Below are 23,822 nucleotides of genomic sequence, written 5' to 3'. Positions count from 1 at the left end.
TACATTTCTTTACTTTTTATCTCTATGGTCACCCTCTGCATCCGGGCGCAACACCATATAGCGCTCGTGCTGCTACAAGGTGACTCGCAATGGTTCCTAGAGACGGTTCCTTTGTGCTTGGATGGGCTGCAGACCCTAAGGAGCGATGGAGGCTGGCGCCATGACCGAGGCGGGAGGCCAAACTCCAGGTGAGAACAACCTTTCCTGGCAGTTCATTGCGCTTCGGAGGTGCGGCTAAGGAGCCGGGCAAGCAACTGAAAAAGGCGGGGACGGGGGAGGTTTATTAGGGACTATTTGACCCAACCCCTTTGGATAAAAGAAAAAGCGAAGCAAGGTCCTGGCTGGGTTGCCGCGCGCCTTTCTTTTCTGTGGGGTGCAGAGACCCTCCCTCCAAATACTGGGGATCATTTTTTTAAAAAACAAGACTAAGAACTGAAGGGCTTCTTCTTACATTTTCTGATTCTGGGTAGCAAAATGTAGGAATAAAAATTAGTTCTCTTGGCGTTAAGAACCATCTCGTACATGTTATCACAGCTACCACATAAGAGTCTCTCAGATATAAACACACACACACACACATATAAATCCATAAGTTCATAAAACTTTTTATCTCTACAGATTAGTTGAACTGGCAATTCTGTTTTCCCAGCTAAGCTTTACCAGGGCTGAGATCCACAAAACACATAAAGGAAAACAGTGTTTTGATAGTCAGCATTATGATACCTATCATACGTGCAGGATAGGTGGCAGATTCATTGTTCATTTTGAAGTTCTGGAGTGTGATTCTCAGGATAGGTTGGATCTTAAAAGTTACTAGAGAACATTGTTGGGAAGCTACACAAATACTTCTCTAGTACCCTAAATGTAGACAACATAATTAGGAAGTAGTTTCATAGAACTGTAGAGTTGGAAGGGATCCTGCGGATCATCTAGTCCAACCCCCTTCAATACAGGAATGTGCAGTTGTCCCGTATTGGGATTGAACCTGCAACCCTGGTGTAATCAGCTCCATGCTCTAACCCAGTGGTTCCCAATTAGCTAATTACTGAGGGGACCCCCCCCCCTATTTTTCAAAAGCCAAGCCACGGACCCCCTACTTTCAAAAAGCAATTTTCTGAACAAAATGTGGGGTAGTGCCTAATAAGCAAAGGATTTTAGGTATACTGAAAAACAGACGAGGGCTGAGCGATATCTGGTTTTCAACATTGTGACACATATTGCTAAACCTTGTGATATAAGGAGCAGTCACATAGATCCAGTGGGTGGGGTGCGTGCAGATCAGGCGTGGGGATGAGGGAAGGAGCAGTCATGGAGATCAGAATGGGTTGGGGGGGGGGAGAAGAGGAAGCGGAGTCACCTCCACCACATTGTTTGAGGGGGATGGGATGGGGATGGGTGGTGCATCAAGCCCCCTTCAATGGGACAGCCAGCAGTGGCAGCCAGCTAAGATGTACGTCCACTGTGGCTGCTGCTGCTTTCCTGCTGACTGAGAAAAGCTGCTCCACCTCAATGCCAGGGGAAGATAGTGCCATGGTGCCTTGAAGTGAAGGCGATCAGTTGCTCTGTTTGTCAGCATGAGTGAAAGGCAGCGCCTCACAGTTAGATACCCTGTTTTCCCTCAGTGTGAGGGAAGACTGCAGTGTTATCGGCTGCCTTTGTCTCCCTCAGCGTGAGGAAGGCAAGCTCAGATCAGCAGTGTTAAGGGCTGAGTTTATCATGTGGTATCAGCGATGCCTTGAAACTGGCTGCCCTGCTCTCCCTTGCATGAGGAGCAATATATTGCTGCGCATTGCTGGGTCAAAATTGGTATCACGATGTGATATCCAAACCGATTTTGGCCAATTTGTTGAAAAATCACACAGCGCTAAAAAGACCATAAAATTTGAGATATTACCATGCAAAAATGACCCCAAATATAGTTTGGGTCCCTGAACCCCCTGGGTGTGTTCTGCAGACCCCCAGGGATCCCCAGACCCCTAATTGGGTGCCACTGCTCTAACCAACAGAGCTTTCCTAGTGCAGTTCAACAAGCGTTCTTAATTATGTGTTTGGGACTAAAGGAATTACAGTGCTTATAACACTTCTCCCTACATTTTCCCATTTTGCGAAAGATGAAATATCATTAGCACCTTAGGCAACTGAGAGAAATTTTATTTGAAGCCTGTCTTACAGGAGTAATAATAAAAATGTGAACATTAACTGGGCTGAAGTATAATAGGTAGAGTTATTTGATTCACTTCAGTTAAAGCCTTCTTCTTTGGCAATCACTTGTAGCTGAGTAAGATTGTCTTCCATGAATACGGTTTTAACAGTGAGTCCGTAAGTGACTGTGGAGGCCAATTCTGGATCCACACGTCCTTCCACATAGGTTTCTGGGCGGGAGTTGAACATGGTGAGGGTTTGTCAAACGTGCCTTCCTCTTAGCATGTTTGTCCCTTTTGTCCTGAATTCAAGTATCTTCAAAGCCCATGACACCTTTGGTAAAGGCTGTTCTCCAATTGGAGCACTCGCAGGCCAGTGTTTCCCAGTTGTCGGTGTTTATACTACTTTTTAAAGATTTGCCTTGAGAGAGTCTTTAAACCTCTTTTGTTGATTACCAGCATTACGCTTTCCACTTTTAAGTTTGGAATAGAGTAGTTGCTTTGGAAGACGATAATCAGGCATCCGAACAACATGACCAGTCCAACGAAGCTGAGACCAGTCCAACGAAGTTGATGTTGAACAATCATTGCTTTGACGTTGGCGATCTTTGCTTCTTCCAGTACACTGGCATTAGTTTGCCTGTCTTCACAAGTGATGTGTAGAATTTTTCATAGACACTGTTGATGGAATCTTTCGAGGAGTTGGAGCTGCATGTTTCACAAGCATACAGTTGGTAGTACAATAGTCGTGTACAAGCATTTTTGTTTCCCTGCAACTGTCCCGGTCCTCAAACACTCTGCACTTCAATCTGGAGAAAGCTGCACTCGCAGAGCTCAGGTGATGTTGGCTTTTGGCATCAATGTTGGCCCTTGTAGAAAGAGGAGAAGTGATCAACAGTTTCCAACGTTACACCATTGGGTTGGATTTGTGGCACTGCAGAGGGGTTGCTTTGTGCTTGTTGGTGCAGCACTTTGGTTTTTTGGATGTTGAGTGAAAGGCCAAGCTTTTTGTAAGCTTGCGTGAACATATTTAAGATGGTTTGGAGGTCATCCTCTAAGCATACTGAAGCTCTATGACAGAAGTTAAGGTAACCTTACTATTTGCTTTCAGCCTACTCAGATTAAAAAGATTTCTATCTGTTCGATATATGATTTCTACTCCAGTGGGGAGTTTTCCTTCGACAAAGTGTAGGATCATGGCAATGAAAATAATGAATAGAGTTTGGATGATAACACAACCCTGTTTATCACCTGGTCCTAATGTGAATGGTTTACTTTGAGAACCATTGCTGCTGTTGCTATCATATCATCATGGAGGAGCCAAAGAATGTTCACAAATTTATCTGGGCAGCCAATTTTCAGAAGGAAATGCCAAAGGGCAATAAGATTTATAGTGTTGAAGGTCTTAGTCAGGTCAATAAACACCATTTACAGGGGCTGGTTTTGTTCTCTGCATTTTTCTTAAAGCTGTTGAGTGGTGAAAATCATGTCCACTGTCCCCCCTAGAAGGTCTAAAACCATTTTGGGATTCAGGAAGGGTAGCCTTGGATATTGTTAAGAGATGGTTTGCTAAGATCCTTGCCAGAATTTTGCTAATAAAGAGATGCCTCGATAGTTTCCACAATCCATTCTGTCACCTTTTGATCATTTTGGCATCCCTAAAGTCTGCTGGGATCTCCTCTCTCTCCCAGATTTTTTTGATGAGCTTGTGAAGTTGTTCTGTAAGTTCAATTCCACCCACTTTGAAGATTTCTGCAGATATCCCAGTTTTTCATTTGGTTAATATCTGTACACAGCTCTCCCAGATTTGGCCTTTGAAAACATCAACCCTGACATCCTTCTGGACTATCTAGAGGAGCATGCAGCTGGGGGCACTGTTATATAGTGGTTCTGCTCCTTCCTCCTGGGCCGTGTCCAGAAAGTGGTGTTGGGGATTGAGTGTTCAGTCCCCTGGGTTCTCACTTGTGGGGTGCCTCAGGGTTCTGTCCTCTCCTTCATGCTTTTTAACATCTATATGAAGCCGCTGGGAGAAATCATCAGGGTGTTTGGGCTGGGTGTTCATCAGTATGCGGATGATACCAGCTCTACCTCACCAGTGAAGGTGGTGAATGTCCTGTGTGAGTGTCTGAAGGCTAACAGATTGAGGCTGAATCTTGACAAGACAAAAGTAATGTTTTGGGGGGGACAGGGGTCGGGCAGGTGTGGAGGACTCCCTGGTCCTGAATGGGGCAACTGTGCCCATGAAGGACCATGTGCACAGTCTGGGAGTCATTTTGGACTCACAGCTGTCCATGGAGGCGCAGGTCAGTTCTGTGTCCAGGGCAGCTGCCTACCAGTTCCATCTGGTACACAGGCTGAGACCCTACCTGCCTGCAGACTGTCTCTCCAGAGTGGTGCATGGTCTAGTTATCTCCCGCTTGAACTACTGCAATGCACTCTACTTGGGGCTACCTTTGAAGGTGACCTGGAAACTACAACTAATCCAGAATGTGGCACCAAGACTGCTGACTGGGAGTGGCCGCTGAGACCATATAACACCAGTCCCGAAAGACCTACATTGGCTCCCAGTACAATTCAAAGTGTTGGTGCTGACCTTTAAAGCCCTAGATGGCCTTGGCTCAGTATACCTGAAGGAGTGTCTCCACCCCCATCATTCACTGAGGTCCAGCTCTGAGGGCAGTTCCCTCCCTGTGAGAAGTGAGGTTACAACGGAATTGTTAGAACCTAAGACTAAGGTACTTTCAAGAATGTATAATTTGCTGCTAAAATGGAATACACAAGATGAAACGGTTAAATCGGCTATGATAAAATGGGCACAGGACATTGGGTTATGGACCACCGGGTTGAAATTCACGGCATGTAATGCCTTGAAAGAAAATATTATGAAAATGATATATAGGTGGTACATGACCCTAGTCAAGCTTGCAAAAATATACCATTTGTCTGATAATAAATGTTGGAAATGTAAAGAAACTGAAGGAACGTTCTTTCACCTCTGGTGGACCTGCCCTAGAGTTAAGGCTTTCTGGGAAATGATATATAATGAGTTGAAAAAGGTATTTAAGTATACCTTCCCTAAGAAACCAGAGGCCTTTCTTTTAGGCATCGTCGGCCAGAGGGTGTTAAAGAAGGATCGGACATTTTTTATGTATGCAACAACAGCAGCAAGGATACTTCTCGCCAAGCACTGGAAAACCCAAGATTTGCCCACACTGGAAGAATGGCAGATGCAACTGATAGACTATATGGAGTTAGCAGAAATGACTGGCAGAATCCGAGACCTGGGAGAAGAGGCTGTGGAGGAGGACTGGAAGAAATTTAAGGACTATTTACAAAAATATTGTAAATTGTATGAGTGTTAAGAAAGATGTAAGATTATTAATAATATGGCACCATTAAGATAGTTAAAAGGAATATGAAGATAAATGAAAATATAAGAAAAGACAAATTTTGGATAAATATTATGCTAAAATTAAGCTTTTAAGGTTTGGGTAAAATTATCTAAAATTAGGGACACAATATTGGAAATAATAATATAAGAATTGAAACAAGGTGATAATTTGCTGGGTAAAGTTCGAAAAACTTAGAACGCAGGAGCGAGAGATGTGAGGAAGTCCAAAGAAGTGAAGAAAATGTGGATATTGAAAAAATTATATGTTATTTTGTTTGCTTTTTCTATTGTATTAAGAAAACCTTTAATAAATTTTTTTTTAAAGAGAAGTGAGGTTACAGGGAGCCAGGCAGAGGGCCTTTTCAGTAGTAGTGCCCGCCCTGTGGAACGCCCTCCCAATAGTTGTCAAGGAAATAAAAAGCTATCTGACTTTTAGGATACATCTTAAAGCAGCCCTGTTTAGGAAATTTTTTAATGTTTTATGTTTTATCATGTTTTTAATATTCTGTTGGGAGCTGCCCAGAGTGGCTGGGGAAACCCCACCAGATGGGTGGGGTATAAATAAATAAATCAGTTATTTATTTATTTCTATCTCTTTGCCAGATCTGAAAAGCCTTCCTTTTCTTGTCAATAATGTCTCCAATCTTACTGTTATTCTCATCAAACCAGTCCTGGTGTTTCTTGGTTTGGTATCCAATAGTTTGTTCAAATGCTGCAGTAATGGATGTTTTTAGCTTGGTCCAGTGTTCCTCAATGTTATCAGGGAACTCCAAATGCAGACGGTCCTTAAGAGTCGTTTGGAAGCAATCTTGAGGGGCTTGAGTGTTCGTTTTGCACCTTGGTTTCCTACCTTGAAGCCTATGTTGTGGTATAATCTTGATAGCCATTGTGGAGTGTATTAATCAGTGATCTGTCCAGCAGTTGTCAGCACTCACCACAGCTCTGGTAAGGAGCATATAACAGCGAACTTCTACTCGGACAATTACATAGTCTAAGAGGTGCCAGTGGTTCGACTGGGGTGCCTCCATGATGTTTTAAATTTTGTTGTTGTTGAAAGAGTGTGTTGGTAATAACAAGGTTGTGTGCTGCACATATAGTCAAAAGTAAGATTCTGTTCTGGTTGCTGTTGCCAGTTCCTTCTTTCCCAATAGTCCAAGGCTACAGATCGAAATCTCGCCAACTTTTGCATTAAAATCACCCAGGAGAATAACTTTATCCTCCTTAGGTGTCTCTGAGAGGATGGTATCCAGCTGAGAGTAAAAAAAAAATCTTTAATGCCTTCATTGGCATCCAGTGTTGGTGCATAAGCGCTTAGAATCATAGTCTGATGGTTTATGGTGAGTTTTATTCGAAGGGTTGAAAGTTGCTCATTAATGCTGATAGGGACTTCTGACAAGAGCTTCACAAGCTCTTTTTTGATAGCAAAGCCTGCTCCATGTATTCAATGTTCTTATTCAGGTAGACCTTTCCAGAAGAAGTGTAGCCTCCTTTTCGTCCTTCAATTGTCCCTCACCAGCTCTTCGAGTTTCTTGAAGCACTTCAATATTGATGTTAAAACGTCGCAGCTCTTTTGCAATGATGGCAGTTCAGTGTTCAGAATGCTCATCATCTGTGTCACCCAGCAAAGTCCATATATTCCATGTTCCAAAGTTCAATTCTCTTTTACGACCGCTGGGTGACCCCACTGGGCACGGTAATCCAGTCAGGGAAATAGGGAGGCAGACTATGTTTAGGGCACCTTTTTTAGCCTCTTTTTGGGATGAGCCGACAGAGTGGATCCTAAATAGGGCTGCTCGGTCATGGATACAGCTGCTGAGATGCTCAACTGCCTCATTCCTTGAGTCAGAGCGACTGAATCTGTATCCACTGCCCATGTACCAGTTCATGACTAGGGCCTTCCAGATTTCACAGTCCTGCCCCTGTTACCATTTGCCGATCGCCATGGGACTTTTGGGGTTTGGGTTTGGGATGGGTTTTTGGAAGATACCTGTGCATGCATTTGTTTTATGTGTCTAGATCAGTGCACGCTGACCAACGCACAGTCTTCGCAGTAAGGCTCTATTCCGATGGTGTGAGTATCACAACGACTGGTAGATTCTTATCTGATGCAGCCTTCATCTGCCATCACAGCTGTTGTATCTTCCGCCTGTTCTGCCGTTGAGGACTTCTTGGATCATTCTTGGTCTAGCTCCCCCCCCCCCTTTGACCTTACCGCCTTGGGTGATCCTGCTGGGAGTATGAGACTCCCGATGGCTTCGCTCACAAGGGTCATAGGAATGTGCAAGCCCACTCACCACAAGGTGATGATCCAGCGAGTCACTGAATAGGACTCCCTGCTGCCTGACACCATCTTGCCGAGGAAGTGACCTGGGGACTTGTAAAGTTAAAGTAGTATTGGAGTTACAAGAGACTGTGGAAATAACAGGCACTACCACAATTTTTCTCTCTCTGAGGAATTGACTCTGTCTTAAAAGTGAAAAGAGATGTGGGTAGGGAGGAATATTAGAAATACTTACCCAGAAAGAAGGAGAATACATCCACATTCTCTTAACTATTGGAAGGTCCACACTTATTTCCTAGTGGGCAAGCATTCCAAGGGCTGCTCACCAGTTGAGCTTCTCCCAGAAAACAATAGAGAACACTTGCAGATTCTACTGAGAAAGCAGGGTATGAATCCCAGAACTATGCTAACTGCAAGTGGAGAAAGTACATTAGCAATACAAACAAACTGCAGTCATTTCTATTGAATAGATAGTTGACACCATCAATATACAGGTGGGAATTAAATGACAATAGGTAATTACAATTAAATGACAATAGGTGATTTAAAGGATACTTCTGCTTCTTGTGTTTTTTCTGTTATTGAATCAAGTTCTTTTTTTATATACCTTATGTTAGGACCAGTTGCCTAATCTGAAGTGATTAATAAGTGGCTTGCATTGTCAACTTGTAGGCAGCTCATACAGTTGTGGATTGACTGGATGTGCATGAATCAACAGTTTCCAGAGTAAAAGCCAAAGCCAAGCTGCTCTCTAGGCTGTCTTTATCAAGATTTACAAATGCAGGTCAGGGCATTAGCATAGGTATCTAGCATTTGAAGTGGCTCCTGGGACACCCAGATAGCACTTTGCAGACTTGGTAAGTAAATCTTTATTTTTGCCCCTGCTGAGATTAGCTGCAAGGTATGTTTTTAAAGAATGTCGGAAGCATTTTACATGCAAGTTGTGTTTTGACTATGCATCATAAAGTGAAGTATGCCCAGCTACCTCCAGTCATTCAGTGGCTGCCTGGAATAAGCTGTTTCCCAGGACATCAACTTGCTTTTCTTTCTTAGTACGGTACTGGTGAGTTTAACACCAGCACTCTTGACTGAAGTGGGACTTGTATTTGTAGTAGGTAGTCATCAGGTGTAGCAGCAGCAGCATAATTTTTTTTATAGCCAAAGTGAACGAGTATTTAAATGCTGATTTTTATTTAGAGTCTGTGGACTTTGAGGGTAGAGGTGCTGTCTAATTATGCCTTCCTTTCACCCCCCCGACCCGAAAAAACAACAACCTGGTGCTTGTTGTACTCGGAAGTAAGCTTCAAAGAGACTCCTTCCCAAGTACAGAGCATTCATAGGAGTTCGCAGCGTTCTCCTTTTTATGTTTACACGGAAGCCCCATTCTTTAGTAAGACTGTGACTTTCCCTGGGTTCTGGGGCACACGTGGCTGATGCTCTGATGTCTCTCAGCCACGTGGGCGGCGGCTTTCTAGGACCCTGGCTTTGTGGTTGCTGAGCCCTAGCCATCCATCCATCCATTAATTCTTTTTTATTCATGACTTTAATTACTTTTAATTAATGAAATTTCGGCTTTTGGCGTGTTCGAGATGACCGCATTCTGGCAGCTCCATTTTATTATAATAATAATAATAATAATTTTTTTAAAAAAAATTAACCACCCGATCGATCAATTATTTTTTTATTTTCTTTAAAAAAGACTTGGACCCGCGCAGAATGCGGTCCTCGTCCCAAAAGCCGAAAGTTATCGAAGAGCTTTCGGGGTTCCTTTCTGGATTTCCTCTCTTTCGCCGGAATTTTCCGACAGCAGCCGAGCGCGCTCTCCTTAAGGCTCTCCCTTCGAACGCGCCCTTTCCCAACGTTGCCGTGCGCGCTCAGGAGAAGTCGCCGAAACCTTCCGAGCGTGCGCGCGCGTTCGCCTCCCGATTCTTGAAACCGGGAGGCGGGGCGGAGGCGGGGCGGGGAGAGGAAGCGGCGCTGGCAACAGCGGCCCCTAGCGGCGGCGCGGCTAACGGGGGAGGCGTCTTGGACGTCTGCGGGCGGCGAGTTTTCGCGTGCGCCTGTCTTCGGGGCTGGCGGCTTTGGGCGACGGTGCAAGGAGCGCGGCGGAGGTATCGGGCCCGTATATATCTCTCTTTCTCCCTCTCTCTCCTACCTCCCCAACCCCCACTTACGCGGGGTGCGGGCGGGGTCCCAGGGAAGATTAAGCGCCGGGTGAGGCCGGCAGGAAAAGAAGGCGGCGCGCTCTCCTTTGTGCAACCCGGTGCCGCCTTGCGCGTGCTTACCCCACCGCCCCCAGCATGCTACCGGGGGGAGGGGGCTCAGCGGCTTCCAGCATTAGCTCAGCTGGAGAAAGAGGGTGGGGGGGGGAGAAGGATCCGGGATGAGAGGAAGGTGTCCCCTGGGGTGTCCTGGAGAGCCGCTTCCCCTTCCCCCGTTATTTTTTGCGCGCGCCCCCACCCACTCCACCAACTTGTGCTGAACCCTCAAGTGTGTTGGTTTGCCCCTACTGGGATTCTTCCTTTCCCTTCAGGGATAGAGCACCCCGCCGCCGCCGCCGATTTATTTTCTTTTTGGAAGCAAAGGGTAAATAACAAACAAGAGGACAGCCCCCATTGATCAGGGCTTGTTCATACTTCCGTTTGCATCTCCCTGCCCCCCCACCCCCTGCCCGCCAGGGAAACACATGGTTTTGTGCTGAATCGGAGCAAACAACAATTGAGTTTTCTGCAGATTGCCGTTTGTTCCAGTTCAGCACCAAAGAACGAGCTTCCCTGGGGGAAGTTGCTGGTTAAAGGGCTTATCCCTAATTTCTCTTGTAAAGGCAATTCGGGTTTCCCCTGGATGGCCATTTGTTCCAGTCTATCGCTAAAGAGCAGGTTTGCCCTAGGAAAGAGAGGGACAAAGGGGAAACCACTCAGACATATGCCTAGAATGTGGAAAAGCACTTGGACCCATGCTTTCTAGGTAGAAGTGTGGACGAGCCTCCTGGTCCAGCTATGCTTGGAGGGGGGGACAAGGGCCTAGAGAGTATATTTGAGCTGTACAGTAGATGCTTAGTGTAGGGGGACTTGCAGCGTGAGTTGGTCTGCCATGACCCCACCCCACCCCTTGCTTCCCCCAATAGAAGAGCTGCAACTCAACGGGTTGAGCAACTCCAGGTAGGACTGTCTGAAACCCTGGAAAGCCCCTGCCAGCCAGTGTATACGTTACTGGGCTAGTTAGACCCATAAGTCTGATTTGGTATAATGCAGCATCCCATGTTCCTAAGGTGCTACAGCACATCCCCTTCCTGAGGTTGCTGTTTGCTTCTTTCCTCCTTGGTGCTCATTGTTTCTTTTCCTCCCAAGTGTCCCCCCCCCCCATCTCTGCTTCTGCTCTTTTTCCACCTAGCATCTTCCCCTTGCAGATGCATCTCACCCCTCACTCACTTCCCCCCACAAATGGCACCTTAAAGCCTCTTCCATTTCACACACTTACAATTTGAATACCATCATTTACACTTGAAAGTGTTTCACAGCAGCCACCCAGAAGTTCTCCTTGCTGCTGCTGCTGTTTGCAGTGGTTCCGTCAGCCTTCAGTTTGGGGCATGTATAAAGCAAAATCGCAAAAGAACTGCATGCACTAGCTGATTGTCTCTGGACTCAGTGTGAAGATGAGTGGAGTTGAGCATAGAATATGTGTATGTAGCAATCAAAGATTTCCCAAGGTTTCGGCTTTTCCTATAGAAACTTGTTGCTCCAGTTTGACAAATATATTCTGCATGATAATCCTCTATGCTTCACTCCTAAGAGTTGATGCTTTGTTTCCAGGTTCTGTTTCTCCAGCTTTGACTGCTGCTGAAACTTTCCCCAGCTGTGAAATAAACTGTGGGGAAAGCTGCATTTTTGTGGGTCATTTTAGATGTCAACACTGGGCATGTGGGAGAAGGGAAGTGTGAGAACCTGTAGCTTCTTAGGCTGATACCTTTGCATCTGAACCACTCTTGTCTATCAGACTGATTTTAAAAGCATCAGAGCAGTAGACTCGTAATCTGGTGAACCGGGTTCGCGTCTCTGCTCCTCCACATGCAGCTGCTGGGTGACCTTGGGCTAGTCACACTACTCTCTTAGCCCCACTCACTTCATTGAGTGTTTGTTGTGGGGAGGAAGGGAAAGGAGAATGTTAGCTGCTTTGAGACTCCTTCACGTAGTGATAAAGCAGGATATCAAATCCAAACTCTTCTTCTTCCTCTTCTTGGCTTCTTTGACAATATACCAGACGTTAATCTCTCAGGAAAGCTTCTCATATGTTCAGTTACAGATAGGTAGCCGTGTTGGTCTGCCATAGTCAAAACAAAAAAAATTCCTTCCAGTAGACCCTAAAGACCAACTAAGTTAGTTCTTGGTATGAGCTTTCGTGTGCATGCACACGAAAGCTCATACCAAGAACTAACTTAGTTGTCTTTAAGGTGCTACTGGAAGGAATTTTTTTTGTTTCTTCTCATATGTGTTCTATTACGTTGCTGTCCCAGTTGCCCCCACCCCATAACTCAGAGCAGGTTACAGAAAACCAGACCACTTGTAACACTTTAAAAGGCCCTTGGAAGTTAAAACATTAAAACCTCTGCTAATGCCCACTTCATTTCTTTTCTGGAAGGAACTCCAACTCACCTCTTGCACCCATTTTGCTGCTGCATTCATGTTTTCAGCCTGGCTCCCCACAACCAATGTTCAATCCAACAAATGCACAGTCCAGGTGAAATAGACTGAGACTGAGGGTTCTGCACACTGGTTGCTTTCTAAGAGTGCTATTGCGGGGTGGCTACCACTTCTAATCTCAGTTTGTAGGCTAAGCCAGGTTTGGTTTTTGGAGCTTGGAAGTCCACCTCCCAGCGGGCAACAAGTACCACTGTTCTGTCCCTACCATTATTAGGCAGAGAGAGGTAGCTGGTTTTTGGTTATTCATTTGGATATTTAATTTATTATTATTATATTTGGGTTGGGGACGGTTTCCCACTAAGGCGAGTGAGAAATGCTTCTCGGTTTTTTCTGCTCCAGGTGCCAAAGTGACTGGCATTGGGTACTACACACCTCTGCTTGGAGGGGTGGGTGCTGTTTCAATTAGGCTAGGAGTATCTGAGCCAACTTGGCAAAGTGAGCTTGATTTCCAGGTGATGTTAGCGCTGAACTGAGTCTCCAAGGGGGAACCTCAAAACTCTGTTCTGCCCTTCCCTCTGCAGGCAATGGAAGCTTCAGTCTGGTTATCCCTTTTTACATGTGCAGCACAGGGTGAGAGGGAGCTGGTCTACAGCTCTCTTTGCCCTTGATGGTGGTAGTGGCTGTGGTGGAGCTAGATTTAGTCCTGAAAGTGGGCCTTTCCCAGGCTTCACACTCTCACATGTTCTCCTCCCACATATCCAGTCTATAGTCCCTTTAAGTAGTTTTTTAAAAATATATATGTATTTAAAAGCAGACACCTCCAAGGATATGTCTCAGCATGCCTATACTATTTAACCAAGCTGGCTTCTCAATCTGTAGGATCTTACAAGCACTGAATTTCTGACTTCACTCTCACTCTCTTTCGTACAGGACAGGAGCTGTCTGCACTCTAATTACTCTAATATACAACGTTGTCTCATTGGGCCCATCCTAGAAAGCACAGGTCCAAGCAGTTTCAGCTGTAGATCGGAACAAATGGCAGGTAACATATAAGGAAAAGCCAAATTGTCATTTGTTCTGACTGATCGCTAAAGAGCAGTTTTTCCCCAGGGTAAAAGCAGCTGCACAAGAAGAAGGTTGGATAAGCTCTTTGCTCTAAGGGTGCAATAGGGAACTGGGCTCCCATGTCTTTAACAGTTGCCCAGGACTGAGAATCACAACAGCTGCAACTTTTCTCACCAGTTATGGGAAAGGTGTAATTGTTAAGATGCTCTTTTCACCTTGTACTTAAAAGCTTGGGAGCTCAGTGACTTGTTTGCTCTGACAACCTGACTAACAATACATGTGTAAGGTAGTAGCCCTTGGTTATGTAACAATATATAAATACCCCCTTGCGTTTTCTTTGCTTCAGTTAACAGTATTCTTTAAAAATATTTTTAGTTTTCCTCTTAATTAGGAGAATGAGAGATGCATTTATCCCCAAAGAGGCTGATATAATATAATCAGTCTTCTTTATGTATTGGATTTGCACAGTTTGGCATTTGAGGTTTGTAAATATTTATCGTTTTTCTGCAAAACAGTTCTAGGAAAAGCGTTGTCATTGACAGCGTTGCTTAGATATTTTTCAAAGCTGCTTTTCCGTCAACCAAGAGGCTTCAGCCTTATAACATTTGGCTTTTTTGAAGGGAAACAGTATTTAGTTTGGGACATTAATAAATTATTTGGTTTTTTAAGCACAGCTTTTCTATCTGATAGTATCTGGAACTGAATCCAGTCTTTGTACACACACTCTCTTAGATGATTCCCCCCTCAGTAACACATGCAACTTTAAACACATTATGCAAAAATAAGGGCCATTATTGTTAAGAGAATTTACTTTTAAAATAAGTACAGTCATACCTCAGTTTTAATATTCTTCAGGATGATCACTTTCGGGTTGCACTCCCCGGCGACCCGGAAGTAATGGAGCACGTTACTTCTGGGTTTCACTGCTCATGCATGCGCAGACAGTCAAAATGATGTCACACACATGCGCGGAAGTGGCGAATTGTGGCACGCGCAGACGCGGGTTGCGTTCACTTCAGGATGTGAACGGGGCTCTGGAACGGATCCTGTTCGCATCCTGAGGTACCACTGTAGTTTAAGATCGTAGCCCAGGTTATTGGGAAATGTAGTAGTAAATATTCTTAATGCTTTCTGTTTTGAGGAACTCTGAGTTCCTTAATACATGGCTTCCAAGCAAGATAATCTCATAAGTCAAATTCATTAACATTCCAACTTAAAAGCTTTCATTCTGGTTCTAGATGCTGCTACTGAACATTCAAGATATTTGGGGCGCAGAGTATAAGCATCTTCTTCTGTAGCAGATACATATGAACACACTTCTCTTTCTCATTGTAGGAATGGAGACCCGGAAGCTAATCACCGCAACAGACAACCAGTACTCTGGCATGTTATTAAAGGCTTTGGACGAACAGCGAGGACATGGACTTTTCTGTGATGTTACCATCATTGTGGAGGACCGGAAATTTCGAGCCCACAGAAATGTCCTTTCAGCCTCCAGCACTTACTTCCACCAGCTTTTCGCACTTGCAGGTCAAGTGGTTGAACTGAACTTCATCAGAGCAGAGATTTTTGCAGAAATTCTCAATTACATTTACAGCTCCAAAATAGTCCGGGTGAGATCGGACTTGCTTGATGAGATAATTAAATCAGGGCAGTTGCTGGGAGTTAAATTCCTTGCTGATTTGGGTGGTCCTTTGCAGCAGGTGAAAAGTATGTCAGGAAGTGTCAAGCCTGGCGCTTCAGAATGGCCCAACTCTGAAACTAATGGCCTCGAAGTACAGAAACCTCCAACACCAGCTGGGGGCCAAAATCTAATTGATGAGAAGCCCGCAGTGACGGTCTCGTTGCATGGGGAAGCGTGTGATTCTGCAAAGATTACCATTAGTGATTCTGATGATGACGACGTCATTTTCTGCTCTGAGCTTGTGCCTCCAAAGGACTGTCCCCTGGAGCCTACTGTACTAGCACAGAGCCAGCCTTGCCTAAATCCTGTGGGAGTCCCTGACCAAATAAATTGTACTAGCAGTTCCCCGCCTCAGTCAGCTACAGCGACAGCTCCGAGGCTTGACTCATGCCCTGGCCAGTCAAATCCAACTGAAAACCAAGTACCTGCTGAGCCGTTTGTCCCCTTGCTTCCAAAACCTGGGGCTTCAAATATGCTTGTGTTAAATAGGCCGCAGATTGGAGCTTTGCCGAATGCTGGCTCATCACATGAAATAGAGGTATCTCCTATCACCGAAGAGAATCAGCAGCCATCTATTAACGACTCCTTAACTGACATGGAGACCAATGCCATTGATGAAGAAGAGGATGAGGATGAGGATGTTGAAGATGATGACGACATCCTCGGTTCGTCCAGCCCAGGGTCAGCAAGCAGCAGTTCTTTGGTCCAGCAGCCCACCACTCCTAAACCAGCTGCTGCACCTGATGCCACAGGAGTACCGAAGAAGCACAGTCCTAGCTTTCCCCAAGAACCAGTCTCCCAACCCAGAAAGTACAAAAAGAAAGTTTCTGATGTTCTTCCTGGGAGCAACAAGGACACTCCAGCAGGCTCTGTGCCAAAGCATGTGACGGAAGGCCAGAAGACCATCACTTTAGATAAAGCTACTGAGATAGAAGGCTTGTCGACAGGTTGCAAGGTTTATGCAAACATCGGTGAAGATACCTATGATATCGTGATTCCTGTGAAAGATGAGGCTGATGGAGAAGTGCAGTTGGATGACATGCCCAGAACATCGGGGGACGATTCTCCAAACAGGAAGCGCCTCAAAGTAAAGCATGATGATCACTATGAGCTCATAATGGATGGCAAGGTCTACTACATCTGCATTGTGTGCAGGAGGTCTTATGTTTGTCTTACAAGTTTGCGGAGACACTTCAACGTGCATTCTTGGGAGAAGAAGTATCCATGTCGTTATTGCGAGAAGGTTTTTCCTCTTGCAGAATACCGCACCAAGCATGAAATTCACCACACCGGGGAGCGGCGGTACCAGTGCTTGGCATGTGGTCAGTGTTTCATCAACTATCAGGTCATGGCCACACATGTAAGATCGGTTCACAGCCAGGATCCTTCTGGCGAGTCGAAGCTATATCGCTTGCATCCCTGTCGGTCTCTGCAGATCAGAAATTATGCATATATTTCAGGTAGTTCCAGCGATATACCTATGGTAGATGACAATGCTCTTGTTTATCCTGTTGACCCTGCAAAAGAAGCCCCTCAAGAACCAGCCCCTAACCCTTCAGCAAAGCCAATGACCTGGGATGATATCTTTGTTCCGCAGGGAAGTGAATCACTATTCAAACAAAATCCATCGGATGGCAGTACTGAATTTGAGTTTGTTATACCGGAATCTTACTGAATCTTCTCTCTGATCGAAATAGAAATATAGATATATATATATATATATATAGAAAAACTTCTTTAAATGGGCTGCTTGAAAAAAAGTTGTAGGACATCTCATGTTATATAACAAGTCAGTGTGTTAACGCCTAGCCAACAAAATGTAGTATGTTAAGACTAGAATGCCTATAAGTTTCAGAGATGTTTGTGAAAGAAAATTGGTCAGGGAAAGAAAAACGCTTCACTTGAATATGGGAAAAGGCACTTGAGAAGTTAGGTGTTAAATGTGTTTGGTTCATTATCATGGATCAAAATCTGGTGAAATAATTGTTTGAAAAGGTGTGGCTTCTTTACAATAAAGGTAACTCACAACTTATGCATTTATAACCCATGCGCATTCAGCTTCATGTGTTTGGCAAAAAAAAATTTTTTTTTAATTAAATAGGGGGCAGATGTCCAAGAAAAAGGACTGTGACAATCCCTCCTGCCATTGAACCCAGTGTGTTTTGACCAAACATGACTTTGGCATTAGGTGCAGTCCCTGCAACATAACCCCCACGTAAGTTGAGAGTCTTTTGTAATGAGAAATGACCCCGATAACTTGTAGAATAATGGGAACATTTCTTGCCTCTTGAACCACTTATTATGTAATCCCTTCTTTCATGCTAGCACTTTAAAACTGATTTTTTTTATTATTATTATTGTTTGAGACTACGTAAAGGCAGTCTGGATAGGTTTCCTGATTATAGCTTAGTTCTTTTTTTATAGTAGAAATCATTGCACTCCTTTTAACTTAATGGAAAATACAGTTGTTGTGGGAGGGTATGTGAAGGTCCAATCATCCTGTCCATAAATCAAATTATTTTCTAAGTGGCATCCTAAATCTGTTCTGCTCCAGAATAACCATTCTGCCTTCACAAAAATTGCTCATAATGTAAGCTTGTTATCTTGGAGGAGAAAAGATGCTATTTGTTTGAAGAAGCCTGAAGAAGTTTTATTTATATTTGGTAATTAAAAAAACGCAGTGGCTGGACCATTGTGTCGTATCCTAAGCAACACAGGAGGGGCTTTGTCAGCAAAATTGTCCAGTGACATTGCCCTTCTTCAGTCTGCCCACATTTTCTACCCTCCAATATCAAGGAATTATGTCAGACCCTCCTTTTGCTGAAATCATGTTGGATTAAGCTGCCGTTTTCCATTTAGCTTACCATGGGAAAAGGTGGTGACAGATATAACTGTATAGGTGGGTTTTTGTTTTTGTTTTGTGCTGAAGGGTGTGGAAGCTGTTTCCCAAAGTTACACTTCAAATGATGTACAATACGCTCACAACTTACATTTAACTAGCGTGCATGCAACTTTATGTGCTTGGCAAAACTTTTTTAAAGGGGGCAGAAAGGAGGAAAGTGTTCAGGGGTAAAAAAGACTGGCAATCCCAGCTGCTGTTGCACCCAATGTGCTTTGACTCTCCCCAGAACATAACTCCTTTGTAAGTTGCAGGCTTACTGTCATTTTTTTTCCATATTTGAACTTATTTATAGTTTTTCATGAACTTAGTTAGTTTGACTTCATTTCAAGGTAACTGTCAGGTAAGTTAGGAGTTCTGATAAGGATTTAACATCTCACATATGTTCACTGGCAGGGGTGTGTCAGGTTTCAGACATTGTGCCTGTTTACTTCCCCCTCTTGCACAATGTAACACATTTTTTTAATGCTGTGGTTATAGTAAAAGTCCATCTTGAGTTGTGGGGGAGCTTGTCCCAAGTAAACTGGTCAGCAGTCATGTAGTCTGTTGCTTTACATTGAATGACATCCTAAATTTTTGTAAATTATGCGGGGTTGTAGGGGGTGTGTGAAGACGTTATAGAAGACGGGAAAGGATTGTGATGAATAGAAGTAGCTAGAAATCAGTGGTATGTCGTTAAAATCTCTTCTTCCCACCACTTTAGAATTCCCTCTCCCCATGTTTTGTGAAATAAACATTTCATTTTAAACGCAACCACCTCTGGACCTTAATTTTGAGAACATAAGAATAGCCTGCTAGATTGTGCCAATGGCCCATCTAGTCCTGCGGCCTGTGGCCAGCCAGGTGCCTGCAGGAAACCAGAAAGCAAAACATGAGCACAAGAGCACTCTTTCCTTCTATGGTTTCCAGCACAGCTATTTGGAACCATTGCTGCCTCCAACTGTGGAAGCAGAGCATATAGCCATCATGGCAAGTAGCCATTGATAGCCCTCTCCTTTAGGTATTTGTCTAATACTCCTTTAAAGCCATCCAAGTTGTTGGCCATTGCTTTCTCCTGGGGAAACTAGTTCCATAGTTTGACTATGTGCTGCATGGAGAAATATTGAATCTTCCAACATTCAGCTTCCTAGGATGTCCATGAGAGGGGGAGAATTTTTTAAAAATCCACTTCCACTATTTTATAAACTTTTATCATCTTGCCTCTTCCTAGCCTTTTCTCTAAACTAAAAAATCTGTAATCTTTCCTCTAAGGAGCGTCACCCCCTTTTTCATGGCTATTGCACCACTGGTTTGACGTCTTCACCAAGCCCTCTGCCATGACCCTCCAAGGTCTTGCTCCTGGTCCTTCACCTTTAGATTTTAATCCCTTGATTAAAATATATATATATCTACTTTTCTGGCAAGAAAGTAAGGTCTGTTGAAATGTGATAAGCTATGACAAAAAGGATGTTGGAAATCTGTGTTTGCAGTAATGGGCAAAGGTCCTTTGTTATCTAGACTGAGAATACATTTTGTTTATGGGGGAGGGATTAAAAAGAAAATATTTCCATAAATCATGTTTTAAAGTGAGTGGTTCATATTTAAATCTCTGATTTGTGGTGGTGATGATAATTTTAATCACTAGTTGAAATTGGTATGTTCCTTCTGGTACAGGAGACATGCTTCCAAGTTTCTCTAAAATTTTAGGAGTGAACCAGATCCCTGTTAAAGAGAAAATATTAGTAGTTCTTAGCAAAAGAAAAGTTGCTTTGTGCTAAGTAAAAATTGCTCAGTATTCCTTCAAACGATAGGTTTTGTGCATCTTATAGCAGATGCTAGCTATGGAGTTAAACAACCTACACTTCCAGAGAATACTAGCTGCAGCGCAGAGGAAGGAGTACAGAAATAAACCATGATACATAGCTGAGAATAATAAAGGCCACAACTTTATTGATTGATTACAGTGAAATAGGTTTAGTGTAGGCCTAGGGCATGGATCAAAAGACTGAACAGCCTGAGTGCTGGTGAATACTCGTACAACCAATAGGGGCTTGTCCAAGGTCAGGGTCCCCTATAGCATGTACAGCTTTGAAGCAAAGATGGACAACCTGGTAGGGGGTGCTGTGACCCTTCAGCCCCCAAACTGGGCTTCTGGACAGGGAGACCACCCTCCCAAGTTCCCTTAAGGGGAACTTCCCCTGAAATAGGTCCGGGTGCCCCTTCTCACTTCCCTTCTTAGATTCCAGACCCAATGCCCTTGCTGCCACCAAAGGAAAGATGAGGGCAAATGGAGGGTGCCTCTCCTTTTAACACCCCCCCTTGCAACTATACCTGAGAAAGGGAGTCTTATTCCAGTCCTGGGTTGGGCAACAAGATTCCTGCATTTCAGGGAGTTGGACTAGATGACCCTCATCCCTTCCAACTCGCAGCTCTGTCCCCGTCCTGCACTGCGCCACTGCAGATCTAGGCTCCCTGGTAATTTCAGGAGAACCGGGACATAATTGCTGAAACTTTTTAAAACTTAAAGGGATCATATCCTACTCAGAGTAGGCTGATTGAAATTAATGAACCTAAGTTGTTCACGCCCTATATTTTCAGTGGTTCTATTCTTGAGTATGACTTAATGTTGGATACAGCCCCAAATCATGCCTATAGGTGTCTTTTTCTTTTGATTAAGTGTAAAAGAAAACTGGACAATAGGGTTCCAAGCTGTATGTTTTTGGTAGAAGAATCATACATGCAGGCATCTCAGGTTCCTTGCTTTTCCTAGGAAGAAAGTTTCAGTATCCAAAGTTGAAAAGTCCGTATAAAGTGTGTTTATATTTTTGAAATCCTCTGCTTTTAGTAATTATGGGTTGGAGATGACGCTGTACCCGTTCTGTACCTTCAGCCATTTTTGTGACACCCTATCGTTTCGATATTAAAGCACCTGACTTTTGCTTTCTGTAGGGTTAAAAAGAAACACTTTTGGTTTCTATCCTCACTTATCACCTTTCTGTAAATATTAGCATGTTGACTGTGGGGAGGAAGGTTACTGTAACCTAAAAATGTGTTTGTACAGAAGAGCTAGATATTAACCAGAAACCCCATAGCAAATCTGTACTCAAGGTTAAAATAATAGTGGTTTATTGACACCATTCCAAACATGTCCTGCTTGGAACTAAGTGCCCTTGATTTTGGTTGAACTTGTTTCAGGCAAGTTCTGCTGCGTCCATCTTGCACGTTACCCAGAATAAGCTGGCACCCTTCTGGAAGTACCACATCAGTCTGCATTCGTGTTTTTCGAATGCTTTGCCCATCACCTTGCATGCAGCAAGGGAGAACAGTTCAGCATATCCCTCTTCTTGCAAGTTCAATGCATGACACCTGACCATAGCTGCCAAGCTTCCCTTTCCCCCCCCCTTATTCCAGCGCCGTTTGCTGCTGCTTCCTGCTGCTATCCCGGATTGTTAGGTATCCCGTAGGCTGTCCCTGGGACAGGTGAGGCTGCTGATCCCTTATTTTCAAATCTGAAAGTTGACAGCTATGATCCCGGATTGTTAGATATCCCGTAGACTGTCCCCGGGACAAGTGAGGCTGCTGATCCCTTATTTTTGAGCCTGCTGATCCCTTATTTTCAAATCTGAAAGTTGACAGCTATGCACCTGACCTACCTGCAGACTGAGGTGGTACAGTCTTTGATTCTGCCACGATCTTTCTGTATACAGTTGTACTTCGGTTTACAAACTTAATCCATTCTGGAAGTCCGTTCTTAAACAGAAACCATTTTTAAACTGTGGCATGCTTTCCCTAATGAGGCCTCCCGCCGCTGGAGCCCTTCCACCGTTCGGATTCTGTTCTTAGACCGAGGTAAAGTTCGCAAACCAGGACACTACTTCCAGTTTTGCGGAGTTCGTAAGCCAAATAGTTTGTAAACAGGGCTGTTCTTAAACCGAGGTACCACTGTAATGTATACAAACAACCCTTAAGTCTAAGTAAGTGGTATTGCGAGGGTGTGATGGGTAGGAGAGTGTTAAGTTCTCCTTAATGATTTCTTTTCATAATCCATATCATGACATTCCAGTATAAAATTAAAACATGTAAGGGGGGGAATATCAGTGCATTGCGTATTTATTTCCTACTAAAGCATAGAACTTTTTTTAAGGGGTGGGGGCCGTGGTTTATTCCATACTGGTTTCTACTGAGCTTTATCCTTTTTAAAAAATAATATTGAATCAATACAGTACTGTAATGTATATAACTTGTACAGTTTTTTTCCTTAACATACTTTCTTGGGAATTGTGTTTTGCTTTTCATTAACCAATACTTGACCTTTAGTTCTTAGAGCTTTGTATGGCAAAAAAATAAAAAGCTATTAATTTTCCCAATGCGCAAACAGTTTATTATTGAGAAAACAAAACGAAACAGTTGTTTCTGGGATTGCTGTTCATGGATGGCTTTTGCTGCTGCCCAGTTTTTGAAAGTCAGATTTGGATTCCTTTGCAGGCGTAAACTGAAGGAAAGAGGCGATTAATCTGAATAGGGACAATGACAAGTCTGTTGGGTCCAATGTCAGGTCCAAAAGCGGTTTAGTCATGCTGGCCAAATGACATGGAAAGCTGTCTGTGGACAAACACTGGCTCCCTCAGCCTGAAAGCGAGATGAGTGCTGCACCCCTGAGTCGCCTTTGACTGGACTTAACCATCCAGGGGTCCTTTACCTTTACTTACCAATGAGAAACCATTGTTTTAACTCATTTACGTAGCATGTCTCAAAATCTAATTGTTTTTGCTGTTGTTATTTTTTTAAAAAAATATTATTTATTCAGACTACTTTAACCCTGCAGTTTAGCAAAACAACAACAGATGGTATCCCAGAGCACTTTATGTAAGCTTATCAAAGAGGCCTGCATTCTAGAAGACATAAGGGGGGGGGGAAGGGGAGCAAACAAGCACAATTCTTAAACAGGAATTTTAAAAACCAGCTGGGATTAAAACAATTCAGGGAGGAAAGGCAATGGAATGGCTCTGCTTTGCATCTCTTTATTTGCTGTTGCCTAATGCCAAATGAGGAAGATTTTGGCCTGATGCCAAAATGAGGTAGAGCTGGTGTCCTACAGTGGAGGCAATCAAGTAGCCCAGCGTCTACTTGATTGTGAGCAATTCTCAGAGCCCTGCATCCAACTCAAGGCACAACCTACTTGTCCCTTATGACAATTTGTGACCCTGGGTCGAGCTGTACATCAAAAGATGGACCTGTCAGTTCAGGAGAGTTAAATTGTGATGTAAACGGGACATTGGTACCAGCTACACACAAGAGAGGCTGCTTTTGTGCACATTATTTTTGGCTGAATTGGTGTAAAAGAATATGGAGTCATTTTGTTATTATTCCATTCATTTAGCTTGTGTTTTATATAGGTGATTGGTTTTAAAAACATTTTTGTTTAGGAAGCACTTTCCACGTCAGCTCCTTTACTGTGGAACTTCAGAGCATCTACTGCACACACACACACCATTTTGCAGCAGATGGTGTGTTTTTAAGGGTTCACACAATTCACTGGCTAGGCCTTTATTGCCCATGTGAGCTGAGAAGGCACCCTGTAGCAGCACACCCAACATTCCTCCCAAATTTCCCTTGTTGAGAAAGTCCCTCAGCCCCTCTAGATTGGTGTCTTTTTCTGAATGTGTTCTGCAACATGTCTTTATGCAATAATAGTGCATTATTATTCTGCTGTAGTAGTAGTTCTGTGATGCTTCCCCAATG

General features: G+C 43.8%; 1 protein-coding gene across 2 annotated transcripts; it reads left to right on the top strand.

The window, feature by feature from the left end:
- Positions 1–81: 81 nt before the first annotated feature.
- On the top strand, positions 82–22,443 carry ZBTB33 (zinc finger and BTB domain containing 33). 2 transcript variants are annotated; one of them, XM_083722883.1, is made up of 2 exons: positions 82–188; positions 14,854–22,443. In XM_083722883.1, the coding sequence occupies exons 1-2, from the start codon at positions 146–148 to the stop codon at positions 16,875–16,877; spliced, it is 2,067 nt and encodes a 688-aa protein (XP_083579009.1). In that variant the 5' UTR covers positions 82–145; the 3' UTR covers positions 16,878–22,443. The 2 variants fall into 2 exon arrangements, with proteins under 2 accessions (XP_083579009.1, XP_083579010.1); XM_083722884.1 differs by lacking the exon at positions 82–188 and adding an exon at positions 9,820–9,924.
- Positions 22,444–23,822: the final 1,379 nt, after the last annotated feature.

The sequence above is a fragment of the Podarcis gaigeae genome (assembly GCF_964106915.1).
Source record: "Podarcis gaigeae genome assembly, chromosome: Z".
NCBI classification, from domain to species: domain Eukaryota; kingdom Metazoa; phylum Chordata; class Lepidosauria; order Squamata; family Lacertidae; genus Podarcis; species Podarcis gaigeae.
This window is presented reverse-complemented; position numbering and strand designations above follow the sequence as displayed.